Genomic DNA, 13,829 nt, shown 5'->3' with positions numbered 1-13,829 from the left:
ATCACTCCACAGACCAATGTCACTACATTCACTTTAAGTCACAATCATAGCTATTGGTTCTTGCCATTTAGTAGGAACAAACAGAAAAATTATACAGAAACTGATAAAATTACAAGAGAAAAACAGAGGTTTATAATTGTAGCAGGCTTGGTTTATCTGACATGTATACTGAACAAAAATATAAAACGCAACATGTAGTGTCATGACCTGAACTAAAAGGTCCCAGAAATGTTCCAATGAGCCAAGGCAAATGAGTCTCAGGTTCTCTTTTAGTAAACATTGAAAATGTCCCACAGACCAGCACACCATACAAGGGTTAAATCAAATAAAGCGACCCTTGAATAATTAGCGTAAACAATAAACCGTTCCAAATTGTAAATTGCATTTACGAATGAATGCGACTGGTATTAATTAGTCTTTCCTGTAAAAGAAAACTACTTTACAGACTCTCCGTTATGCTTATAAATGTATTTGGTGTTGTTTACATTGTTCCAAACTATTAGAGAAATTATACTGTAACCTAACAGCACCTGATTAGCACACATAATATGCATACAGTGCTTGCTCCTTACTTCATTTTTTTCAATACTAAGTTCAAATCCCCGAGCTGACGAGGTAAAAATCTGTCGTTCTGCCCCTGAACAGGCAGTTAACCCACTGTTCCTCGGCCGTCATTGAAAATAAGAATTTGTTCTTAACTGACTTGCCTAGTTAAATAAGGGTAAAAAAAAAAAAAGAATAAACATCTTGTTTTCGAGATGATAGTTTTCTGATTCGACAATATTAATGACCTAAGGCTCGTATTTCTGTGTGTTATGTTATAACTAAGTCTATGATTTGATAGAGCAGTCTGACTGAGCAATGGTAGAAACCAGCAGGCTCGTAAGCATTCATTCAAACAGCACTTTTGGGCGTTTTGCCAGCAGCTCTTCCCTGTGCTTCAAGAACAGCCCTGTATATAACTTCAAGCCCATCAACTCCCGAGATTAGGCTGGTGTAACCGATGTGAAATGGCTAGCTAGTTAGCGGGGTACGCGCTAATAGCGTTTCAAACATCACTCGCTCTGAGACTTGGAGTAGTTATTCCCCTTGCTCTGCATGGGTAACGCTGCTTCGAGGGTGGCTGTTGTCGATGTGTTCCCGGTTTGAGGCCAGGTAGCGGCGAGGAGAGGGATGGAAGCTATACTGTCACAATGGCAATACTAAAGTGCCTATAAGAACATCCAATAGTCAAAGGCATATGATATGCAAATGGTATAGAGAGAAATAGTCCTATTATTCCTATAATAACTCCACCTGCGATGCAGTGCCTTAGACCGCTGCGCCACTCAGGAGGCCGTCAACACTTTTTATGCAGCACTATTACAAAACGTGCTTCTACTTCCACACGCACTGCAGCTGCAATGAATGAGTAGTGCATCGATAGCCTTGATTTTTTTTCTTTTTAACATCTCGTCTAGTCTATTTTAACATAAAAGGATTATTTAACTTTCTCTGGTCAAAGGAACAACATGAATTGTTGCGTTTCGAACAGTGCGACTCGAGTTTCACCATCAGGTGGAAGACTGTGTCCCCTCTCTCTGGTCAGCCTCACCGGAAAGGAAGGAGCAAGCAAGGACACAGATAGCAGCATAGGGTCTGCCACTCTCCCCTCCTACACAGACCAATTCCATGCTCAAAATGACTGGAAACTCTGACATCTCCGACTTCGTTTCGATCAAGGGAAAAAAACAAGATCCGACTGGGAAAAAATTGATTTGAACCGTCATCCAACTCAGACCATTTTCATACCTTAAGTTCACAGATGTCATAATTTCACCTGGTTCTTTCCAACTTCCCAGTTTTCTTGAAAGCCCCATGAGCATCAGATGCAGGTGCCTACCATAAGTCCAGTAAAACAAAAAAGTGAATTATTTGGAAACTATTTCAATTGATGCTCAGCTGTGCCTAGTAAGTGGTACACCATCTGATCTATTTCATAATGAAAGAGCTAGTTTAATATAGTCTGAGAAGAACAATATCAGCAGGCATGGCCTTGCAAAAGTATTCATCCCCCTTTGCATTTTTCCTATTTTGTTGCATTACAACCAAAAATATAAATATATTTTTATTTGCATGTCATGTACTGGAAATACACAAACTAGTCCAAATTGGTGTAGTGAAAAAAATGACTTTCCAAAAGATTTAAAAAATAAACAAAACTGAAATGTATTCACCCCTTTTGCTATGAAGCCCCTAAATAAGATCTGGCGCAACCAATTACCTTCAGAAGTCACATAATCAGTTAAATAAAGTCCACCTGTGTGCAATCTAAGTGTCACATGATCTTAGTACATATACACACACCTGTTCTGAAAGGCCCCAGAGCCTACAACACCACTAAGCAAGGGGTACCACCGAGCAAGTGGCACCATGAAGACCAAGGAGCTCTCCAAGCAGGTCAGGGACAAAGTACAGATCGGGGTTGGGTTATAAAAAAATATCCAAAACTTTTAACATCCCACTGAGCACCATTAAACCCATTATGAAAATAATGTGGCACCACAACAAACCTGCCAAGAGAGGGCTGCCCACCAAAACTCACAGACCAGGCATGGAGTGCATTAATCATAGAGGCAACAAAGATACCAAAGATAACCCTGAAGGAGCTGCAAAGCTCCACAGTGGAGATTGGAGAATCTGTCCATTGGACCACTTTAAGCCGTACACTCCACAGAGCTGGGCTTTACAGACGAGCGGACAGAAAAAAAGAAAAAATAAGCAAACATGTCTGGTGTTCGCCAAAAGGCATGTGGGAGAATCCCCAAATATATGGAAGAAGGTACCCCGGTCAGATGAGAAAAAAATTGAGCTTGATCCATCAAAAAAACACCATGTATGGTGCAAACCCAACACCTACCATCACCCCAAGAACACTATCCCCACAGTGAAGCATGGTGGTGGCAGCATCATGCTGTGGGGATTTTTTCCATTGGCAGGGACTGGGAAACTGGTCAGAATTGAAGGAATGATGGTTGGCGCTAAAAACACGGAAATTCTTGAGGGAAAGGTTCAGTCTTCCAGAGATGTGAGACTGGGACAGAGGTTCACTTTCCAGCAGGACAATGACCCTAAGCATACTGCTGAAGCAACACTCAAGTGGATTAAGGGGAAACATTTAAATGTCTTAGAATGGCCTCGTCAAAGCCCAGACCTCAATCCAATTGCAAATCTGTAGTATGACTTAAAGATTGGGATCGGATGGGGCCAGTGTCTCCTGACCCCTCCTGTCTCAGCCTCCAGTATTTATGCTGCAGTAGTTTATGTGTCGGGGGGCTAGGGTCAGTTTGTTATATCTGGAGTACTTCTCCTGTCCTATTCGGTGTCCTGTGTGAATCTAAGGGTGCGTTCTCTAATTCTCTCCTTCTCTCTTTCTTTCTCTCTCTCTCTCGGAGGACCTGAGCCCTAGGACCATGCCCCAGGACTACCTGACATGATGACTCCTTGCTGTCCCCAGTCCACCTGGCCGTGCTGCTGCTCCAGTTTCAACTGTTCTGCCTTATTATTATTCGACCGTGCTGGTCATTTATGAACATTTGAACATCTTGGCCATGTTCTGTTATAATCTCCACCCGGCACAGCCAGAAGAGAACTGGCCACCCCACATAGCCTGGTTCCTCTCTAGGTTTCTTCCTAGGTTTTGGCCTGTCTAGGGAGTTTTTCCAAGCCACCGTGCTTCTACACCTGCATTGCTTGCTGTTTGGGGTTTTAGGCTGGGTTTCTGTACAGCACTTTGAGATATCAGCTGATGTACGAAGGGCTATATAAATACATTTGATTTGAAAGTGTTCCTAATGTTTGGTATACTCAGTGTATACACAGAGAGAACTTTGGGTCAGACACAGTGTAGGACCCCTGGAGAAGTTTGGGGTAAAGTACCTTACTCAAGGTCACAACGGCAGTACATCACTAGAGACTCTGATGCCCATGCCAACAGACCTCCAGTTGCCAGCTCATTCATTACCAATTGTTCCTGAATGGATTCTGCTGCTCTTGTTATTGTAATATCAAAATGTGCTTGATTTGAAGATTGCTGTACACAAGCGGAACCCATCCAACTTGAACGAGCTGGAGCAGTTATGCCTTGAAGAATGGGCAAAAATCTCAGTGGCTAGATGTGCCAAGCTTATAGAGACATACCCCAAGAGACTTGCAGCTGTTATTGATGCAAGAAGGTGGCTCTACAAAGTATTGACTTTGGGGGAGTGAATAGTTCTGCACGCTCATGTTTTCTGTTTTTATGTCTTTGATTCACAATAAAAAATATTTTGCATCTTCAAAGTGGTAGGCATGTTGTGTAAATCAAATGATACAAACCCCACAAAAATCTATTTTAATTCCAGGTTGTAAGGCAACAAAATGGAAAAATGCCAAGGGGGGTGAATACTTTCGCAAGCCACTGTATTGCCAATATGCTGTGATAATGTATTACGCTTACTGCACAAACCTCATTCCTACAGAACTGTTTTTATTAAGTTAATGTTGGTGACCACTGCTCTAGAGAAACGGGGCGTTGGGCTCACAAAAAAAAAAAATTAAATGGAAGTCAAGTAATTGAACCGATGTTGGTCAATTAGTTGTTTAATAATCTATTTATGTTTGGAAATCTGTACCACTGATGGGTTTGGACTTCTGAACTTTAAATGTTATTAATCATTAGTTATAATAGAGACCTGAGGGGCTCCATAACCCACGGGCTATGGTGGAATGTAGGGAAAGCGATCACATGGCAAGCATTGAGAAGGGGAGAGAGCCAGTGATGAAGGGGGTCGAGGTCAGGTTACTTTTAGAGAGAAAGAAAAGTTTATGTCCTGTATCACTTATCCTGCCTAGCAATAAAAGATACAATGTTTGTTCAGATGTGTAGGAGACTCAGCATAAGAGAAAGGTTTAAATATCAGTGCTTGTGAGAATATGTCTGTCGATTAAGCTGTTCGATCCTTTGAGAAGAATAAACTTGGTTTAAGCTTTCATAGTGTCCGAGTTCTTACTCTGGTAATTAGAATCTAACACCATGTGATCGTATACAAATAATAATTGATTGGATTTATATAGCACTTTTCTACTAACTGAGGTACTCAAAGCACTTTACAAAGTAGGGGGAAACTCACCCCATCCACCATAAATGTGTAAGGAAAGGGGGATAAATGACTAGTCAATTGTTCAACTGAAATGGGTCTTTCCACATTTAACCCAACCCCTCTGAATCAGAGAGGTGCAGGGCGCTGCCATAATCGACATCCACGTCTTCGGCGCCCGGGAAACAGTGGGCTAACAGCCTTGCTCAGGGGCAGAACGACAGATTTTTACCTTGTCAGCTTGGGGATTCAATCCAGCAACCTTTCGGTTACTGACCCAACGCTCTAACCACTAGGCTACCTGCCGCCCCCACCTCAGTGATGCACAGGGATGCACAACATACTTGTGTGCCAGAACTCACCACACATCAGCTATGAGGAGTGATATATATATACACGCACAACATTTAGGAATGAGGGTGGATAATTAGGTGGCCATGATGGAATGTGGCCAGGTTCGGAAATTTAGCCATGACACCAGGGTGAACACCCTTACTCTTACAATAAGTGCCACGGGGTTTTGAATTACCAAAGAGAGTTAAGACACCCGTTTTCTTATTTCCCCAAAATGTTGACCCCCTTCTTTCTCTCCAATTTCATGGTTTCCAATTGTTAGTAGCTACTATCTTGTCTCATCGCTACAACTCCCGTACAGGCTCGGGAGAGACGAAGGTTGAAAGTCATGCGTCCTCCGATACCCAACCAAGCCGCATTGCTTCTTAACACAGCGCGCATCCAACCCGGGAAGCCAGCCGCACCAATGTGCCGGAGGAAACACCGTACGCCTGGCAACCTTGGTTAGCGTGCACTGCGCCCGGCCCGCCACAGGAGTCGCTGGTGCGCGATGAGACAAGGATATCCCTACCGGCCAATCCCTCCCTAATCCGGACGACGCTATGCCAATTGTGCGTCGCCCCACAGACCTCCCGGTCGCGGCCAGTTACAACAGAGCCTGGGCGCGAACCCAGAGACTGCGCCACCCGGGAGGCCACGACACCCGTTTTAATGTCCCATCTGAAAGACGGCACCCTACGCAGGGCAATGTCCCCAAATGTTATCACGTTTTGAAATTATGTTTTTAGTCAAATGTTTTTAGTCAAATCTCTCTTTGGGCTTCTTGCGATTAGCAGTCCAAAATTATTATTTTTTTTATTACGTTCCGGCCCTCTGACCCTAGCCCATAGGCCTATATACATTATTATATGGTTTGAATCACAAATAAAGTGGCCAAATAACTTCTTAAAATGTCTGCTTTAAAATGGGTGTAGAGACTAACTGGCATACATACACAGCACGTGTGTTTCAAGCTTGGGGAAGATCATTTTCACCATAAATTAACCTTTATAACATGCATAAATCGCATTTGTTGGTACTTGAGAATGGTGTTATCCTGCTAATGGTACATTCGTGCTTATAGCCTACTGCCGTGTGCACATTGCTGTGCTTATAATGTGATAAACTATTAGGCTATCAACATTTTAAGCTAGACGTTCTCATCCGTTGCGTCAGGGTCATTGCTTAAAACAGTTTTTTTGATGCTAGTGGTTGTATTAATCTGGGATCTAGCGCATCCAACAACTGTCAAGAATTGTTTGGAATATTTATTTCTCACACAGAATAGGTCAACTTCGGTACTATGGGGGAGAGTAGATTGACATAGGCTATTGCTTTTGCTGTTTGTTAGGCCTACTCATCTTGTTGGCTGAGAAAGTAAATGTGGACAGTACTTTCAATATCTTCAATTAAGCACCTCGGAATTGGATAAGGACGTGAGCAGTTGCGTCCCTGATGTGTCTGTCTTCACTAGTAGCTTGTGAAGCGCATGGATTTTTTGAAGAGGATTATGGCCATACATAGGGGATGTGGCTGGGAAATTTAAGGTATTATCAAGTCCTTGGTAAATGGTCAATGAGACTGATGAAGTCTACAGCCCACGTGAAAAACAAAGTAGAGCTCATGCCTTTCATGCAACTTTTTTCAAATCATCATTAGAGTTGCATCATGCAGCCTTAGAATGTATTAAAAAGCAAAACATATTGCCCAACATTTATAACAAAAGTTACATAAATAATCCTAAATTAAGCATATAGGAGTACCGGTTACTTTCTTAACTGCTCAACACAGAATAGCCGCATGTGCGCACTCCCTCAAATCGTTTGGAGAAAGTATTCTTTCTATTTTATTCAGCTATAGTTCAATTGTATTCTTCATTCTATAACATAATGCCACAGAATTCTAAGCAAATCTTGTCTGTTAAACTAACTAGTGTAGCCCACAGTCATATGGCATAGCCAGATCAGGGCCTAACATAAGGACAACTCAAGAGTATGCTATAATGTTCTTCTGAAATATACAACATTTTCTTCAAATCATGTTTGTTTCTTTAGACATGTCTAAAATAATGGATTCATTGTGATGGTGTAGGCTAATATTACATGGATTTAGACTTTTTTAAATGAAGATGTTCCAAAGGTCTGCATCAGTGGTTTGTAGGCTATGCGTGGAAGCCAGGAGATGTTTGTTAATGTGTTTGTTAATCAACGGTCAATTCCCGTGATGACACGTTAGAACTTTTCTGATGAAACCTGTTGAATGTTATTAATTAACCTAATGCCTGATGTGTTTTAATTTGTTTGGTTAGTAAAAAACGTATTATTCTAAATATATCGAATGTCCTTATTAAATGGTTGCATACAATGAAACGCAATATTTTGGGGTAAATATTACAGGGATTTTGATTGTAAACTAGCTTATATGGAAAACGATGTCTCTTCAACCCTGTTACAGTATTCAACCCTGTCCCCCTCGTCTCAACCGTCACATGACAATATTTGTTAAAATGGCAAAGATAAATATGAATTTAATGTTCTGAGCTCATTCTGACATGTCAAGGACAATCCCAAGAAATTAGATTTATGTTACAATCCTGAATTGAAAGCATTTTATTGAAATGATAAGCCCGCTGACACAGAATGTGTCTCTTTCATGGTTTAAATATAGCACAATTCTGAGATTGTAAATATAAAATGTATGTACAATAATTGAATTGGTTTGGGGGGGGGGGCACATGATCATTAGGTAAATTTAGAATTTATAACAAGTATCTTTTATAATCATATTCAGACAACTTCCATATTGTCTGTGACGGGTTGAATATAAATGGTGTCCATATCAGACAAAAATTGACAATAATAAAAAGGGCTTTAATGCCAGAGGTGAGAAAATATGTTTTCTTAATATCTACTTAATGTTGTGGGGTGTTCCGAAAATGCATTTATTCTCGTAAAAAATATATATACATTTGTTTTTACAAAATATTACCGCAGCCCAAGAATTTTAATTCAGATTTAGATAGAATCTTGATTAACCACATGACAATGATTTTCAGAAACGAAGACATTATTATAAATTAAATGAAAATGTTCCACAAAAATGTGTATAATGAAAACCTTAACTGGCATGCAGATCGGTAAAAATGGTAAGAAATTGGCATTCCACATAAGGTTGCCAACTTCTCCTTGTGGCAGAATCTGCGAAAGCCAGCAGGAGCGGTAGGAGGATGGTCGACCCAGGTTGCTTTTTTTCTGCTGGTTATCATGATCTCTGGCTCCCTCGAGTCAATTGTGTCTTCTTTCATCAAACAGTGTGCTTAAATATTTAAAAAAGCTCAATGCATATAGCTGATTTTATTAAAAACACGTGTCGTCAATATATGTAAAAACACACGTTTTAAAAACGTACAACCTTCGTTCGACAAAGATTTGATTTAGTCAGGGACAGCCCTAGACAACTCAAGGCATGAAAATCCTTATTTAACCTGTCTCATCTCCACTGATTGAAGTATATTTAACAAGTGACATCAATAAGGGATCATAGCTTTCACCTGGTCAATATATGTCATATATATGGTTTGTTTACAACTGAACATGGTGGTGTACACCATTTAATTGACTCCAGGATAAACCATTACAGTTTCTGAAACTATTCATATGGACCCTTAAGGGTGTGCACAGTTTTGCTGTAGCCCAGCGCTAACACACTTGATAATTAGCTGATTAGGTTTGTTAGAGCTGGGCTGGAACAATGTGCATACCCATTGGCTCCCCATGGGAATGAGCTGAGAAATGCAGCATTATGATGTAAACTTTTAATAAATTTGACAAAAACTAGCATATTAAATCAGGCACATTTGCGAATCTGCCATTAGTTTTAGCCCGCCGGACACACCGAAAGGGCAGTTCACACAACCCACGCCCCACTCACTGATGATGTCCAGGACGTCTGGTCGGATGAGAGGTTCTCCCCCAGTGAGGCGGATCTTCTCCACACCCTCTCGTACAAACAGCTGGGCCACGGTCAGCACCTCGGAAGTAGACAGGAGCTGAGCGCGAGGGGTGAGCTTTACCCCCTCTTCTGGCATACAGTACTGACCTGCAGGGGGAGAGATTCAAGGGAGACATTTATTGGCACCTAAATGAATGGCAATACCTGATAACCCGAACCTCATCGCTAGTATCCCCCACGTACAAGCTAGCTTGGTAATTTTTATTTATTTATTTTATATTTATTTATTTTATTTCACCTTTATTTAACCAGGTAGACAAGTTGAGAACAAGTTCTCATTTACAATTGCGACCTGGCCAAGATAAAGCAAAGCAGTTCGACACATACAACGACAGAGTTACACAGAGTAAAACAAACATACAGTCAATAATACAGTATAAACAAGTCTATATACGATGTGCGTAAATGAGGTGAGATAAGGGAGGTAAAGGCAAAAGAAGGCCATGGTGGCAAAGTAAATACAATATAGCAAGTAAAACACTGGAATGGTAGATTTGCAGTGGAAGAATGTGCAAAGTAGAAATAAAAATAATGGGGTGCAAAGGAGCAAAATAAATAAATAAATAAAATAAATACAGTAGGGAAAGAGGTAGTTGTTTGGGCTAAAATATAGGTAGGCTATGTACATGTGCAGTAATCTGTGAGCTGCTCTGACAGTTGGTGCTTAAAGCTAGTGAGGGAGATAAGTGTTTCCAGTTTCAGAGATTTTTGTAGTTCGTTTTAGTCATTGGCAGCAGAGAACTGGAAGGAGAGGCGGCCAAAGAAAGAATTGGTTTTGGGGGTGACCAGAGAGATATACCTGCTGGAGCGCGTGCTACAGGTAGGTGATACTATGGTGACCAGCGAGCTGAGATAAGGGGGGACTTTACCTAGCAGGATCTTGTAGATGACATGGAGCCAGTGGGTTTGGCGACGAGTATGAAGTGAGGGCCAGCCAACGAGAGCGTACAGGTCGCAATGGTGGGTAGTATATGGGGCTTTGGTGACAAAACAGATTGCACTGTGATATACTGCATCCAATTTGTTGTGTAGGGTATTGGAGGCTGTTTTGTAAATGACATCGCCGAAGTCAAGGATTGGTAGGATGGTCAGTTTTACAAGGGTTTGTTTGGCAGCATGAGTGAAGGATGCTTTGTTGCGAAATAGGAAGCCAATTCTAGATTTAACTTTGGATTGGAGATGTTTGATGTGGGTCTGAAAGGAGTTTACAGTCTAACCAGACACCTAGGTATTTGTAGTTGTCCACGTATTCTAAATCAGAGCCGTCCAGAGTAGTGATGTTGGACAGGCGGGCAGGTGCAGGCAGCGATCGGTTGAAGAGCATGCATTTAGTTTTACTTGTATTTAAGAGCAATCTGAAGCCACGGAAGGAGAGTTGTATGGCATTGAAGCTTGCCTGGAGGGTTGTTAACACAGTGTCCAAAGGGCCAGAAGTATACAGAATGGTGTCGTCTGCGTAGAGGTGGATCAGAGACCAGCAGCAAGAGCGACATCATTGATGTATACAGAGAAGAGAGTCGGTCCAAGAATTGAACCCTGTGGCACCCCGATAGAGACTGCCAGAGGACCGGACAGCAGACCCTCCGATAATGCCGTTATACAACTACCTCATCAAAAGTTCACGCGCAGAAGAGATACAAAGCTCGACAATAACAAAAAGAACAAGCAAAAACTCAACAGGAGTCAAATAAGAGGGTTTTTAATAAGATTTCATTGGTTAACATCACTAATGGGGATGGTCCTTTTGACATAAATAATTCCTCAATTTATCCTTCATATCTAATTGGAAATTGCAAAGCATTGGCTTTGGAAATGTCTACTGCCACTACCTCACAGTGCAACCATTGTTGAATGTCAAAAGTACTCTTAAAAGTATTCCTAGACTCAGCACTTGCTTTGACCTGAAAGGATCATTAACAAGAGGAATCAAGTAAAATGCACAAGAACTGAGCTATATACAGGGAGCACCTGTACCAGATCAAATATACAGAGGTATTTGAGGTAGATATGCACATGAAGGCAGGGTAAAGTGACTTGGCATCAGGACAGACAATGATAAGAGTAGAATAGCAAATTAGTAAAAGTGTGTGGGAGTGTCAATGTAACCTACAGCCTGAGGTTACATTTCAGGAAGGATGACATCACCTTAGCTGACAACTGTCATGTTACTGAACAAAATGACAGTTATCAAATTGATAATAAATGTATGTATGTGTGATTGCCACTAATCTTCTGTGAAGTGTGTGTACCCCACTCTACAGGCTGAAGGGGAACACAGTTAAAAAGCCTACAGGCTCCAAGGCCCATTGGGTGTGACTGGAATGTCAGCCAGTCTTTTGACCATGCTTAAACATACCAGACCACGCTATTAGTTTCTTTAGTTTGAATATAAGGAATTTGTTTTGTTTGATTTTTCCTTTACATTTTTGTAACCTGAAGAACGACAAATAAATTGTTTTCAACTTGAATCAAACTCTGGACATTGGATTTGTATGCATCAAGACTTACATTTCACCACCCTCCATTGTGGCTAAAGGATTATGATGGAAATTGTATTGGGACAATTATATTGGACAATTTAGCCACTACAGTGACAGATGAATCATTAGGGAACCATTAGGGAACATTTTCAGTTAAAGTGTTATATAAATTTTAAAAGAACAAAAACAATGATGGTATAGCCTTTAAGCAGTCTTCATCACGGTGCTTACAGCGAAGGTTACATTTCTCCGTCAGGGAAATGCGTAGGTAGCTGTGCTGTCTGCCAAAGTTGTCTGTCAGGAAGGCAGAGAAGGGTAGAACTTCCTCATTCAACCTTTGCCTCTGGCCCACTGGTACAGCCAGCTCCTGGAAATACACAACAAAGGACAAAATAAACAGTGAGCAACCATCTTATGAGGATTAATTACTTAACCCAGCATTTTCTGTGCTTCATGTCCAAATCTTAAAGTATACTTCATTGAGCTTGACAATATTTTTTTTAATGCAAAAAAATGCTAATATCAGGTATATTGCCATTAATTGGATATGGGCCACAAATGCTAAAAATATTATTATTTTTTTAAATCAACTGGGCAACTCAATTAAAAACAAATTCTTATATACAGTAGCTAATTTTCAATCCAATTGGCGACAGATATGTGAATATTCAAAAATATGCACTCTCACCAGTGGTGTGTTGCCACCAAACTGACTTGTTTTGGATAAAATCAGTACGTGATGACAGTGCACAAGAAATTTATTTTTCGTCAAGTTTTAACGTACAGAGTTCAACTCCACTCCACTGTTTTTGTGACAAAACTGTTGCGTAAAATAGCAAATGTGCCTACTCTGTGCTTAGCACGTGCGCTCTAGCCAAAAGCTTACAGAGACAGTGCAGGTGGGCTAGTGAGCCTACATCAGGGATCAAACTAGATTCAGCAGATGCTCAGGAGGAAGGAACATGACTACAAATAATTTGTAGACTAAATTGATCGCAAGAAGCCCTTAGCAGATATAATATTTGACTAAAACATTCACTTCAAACCTTGCATGCATTTATATATTTAAAACACACAGTACCAGTCATAAGTTTGGACGCGCCTACTCATTCAATGGTTTTTATTTATTTTTACTATTATCTACATGTAGAATAATAGTGTAGACATCAAAAATAAGAAATAACACATATGGAATTGTGTAGTGACCAAAAAAAGTGTTAAATCAAGATATGTTATATTTGAGATTCTTCAAACAAGCCACCCTTTGCTTAATGACAGCTTTACACTCTCTCTCAACCAGCTTCACCTGGATTGATTTTCCAACAGTCGTTAAGTATGCTGAGAACTTGTTGGCTGCTTTTCCTTCACTCTGCAGTCCAAGACATCACAAAACATCTCAATTTGGTTGAGGAGGGGTGATGGTGGAGGCCAGGTCATCTGATCCAGCACTCCATCACTCTCCTTATTGGTCAAATAGCGCTTACACAGCCTGGAGGTGTGTTGGGTCATTACCCTGTTTAAAAACAAAATGATTGTCCCACTAGGAGAAAACCAGATGGGATGGCGTATCGCTGCATAATGCTGTGGTAGCCATGATGGGCTTTTCCTGGTTAAATAAAAGTTTAGTTTTTTTTATGGTTAAGTGTGCCACGAATTCCAAACATTCATAGACCGTGTCAGCAGCAAAGCACCCCCACACCTCCATGCTTCACGGTGGGAACTACACATGCAGAGATTATTATTCACCTACTCTGCGTCTCACAAAGTCATTGGTTGGAACCCAAAATCTCACATTTGGAATCATCAGACCAAAGCACAAATTTCCACCGGTCTAATGTCTATTGCACATGTTTCTTGGCCCAAGCAAGTCTCTTCTTATTATTTGTGT

At 40.8% G+C, this 13,829-nt stretch overlaps 1 protein-coding gene across 3 annotated transcripts in view; it reads right to left on the bottom strand.

The window, feature by feature from the left end:
• Positions 1 to 13,829, bottom strand: part of LOC118402704 (molybdenum cofactor biosynthesis protein 1-like) — a 48,607-nt gene that overhangs the window by 30,404 nt on the left and 4,374 nt on the right. For all 3 annotated transcript variants that reach the window (XM_035800899.2, XM_035800890.2, XM_035800906.2), the window contains exons 2-3: positions 12,173 to 12,308; positions 9,381 to 9,548 (exon numbers count right to left, since the gene is read on the bottom strand). In XM_035800899.2, the coding sequence (XP_035656792.1) occupies positions 9,381 to 9,548; positions 12,173 to 12,308 (304 nt within the window). The remainder of the gene's footprint in view (positions 1 to 9,380; positions 9,549 to 12,172; positions 12,309 to 13,829) is intronic.

This window comes from Oncorhynchus keta, chromosome 2 (assembly GCF_023373465.1).
Source record: "Oncorhynchus keta strain PuntledgeMale-10-30-2019 chromosome 2, Oket_V2, whole genome shotgun sequence".
Taxonomy (NCBI): domain Eukaryota; kingdom Metazoa; phylum Chordata; class Actinopteri; order Salmoniformes; family Salmonidae; genus Oncorhynchus; species Oncorhynchus keta.
This window is presented reverse-complemented; position numbering and strand designations above follow the sequence as displayed.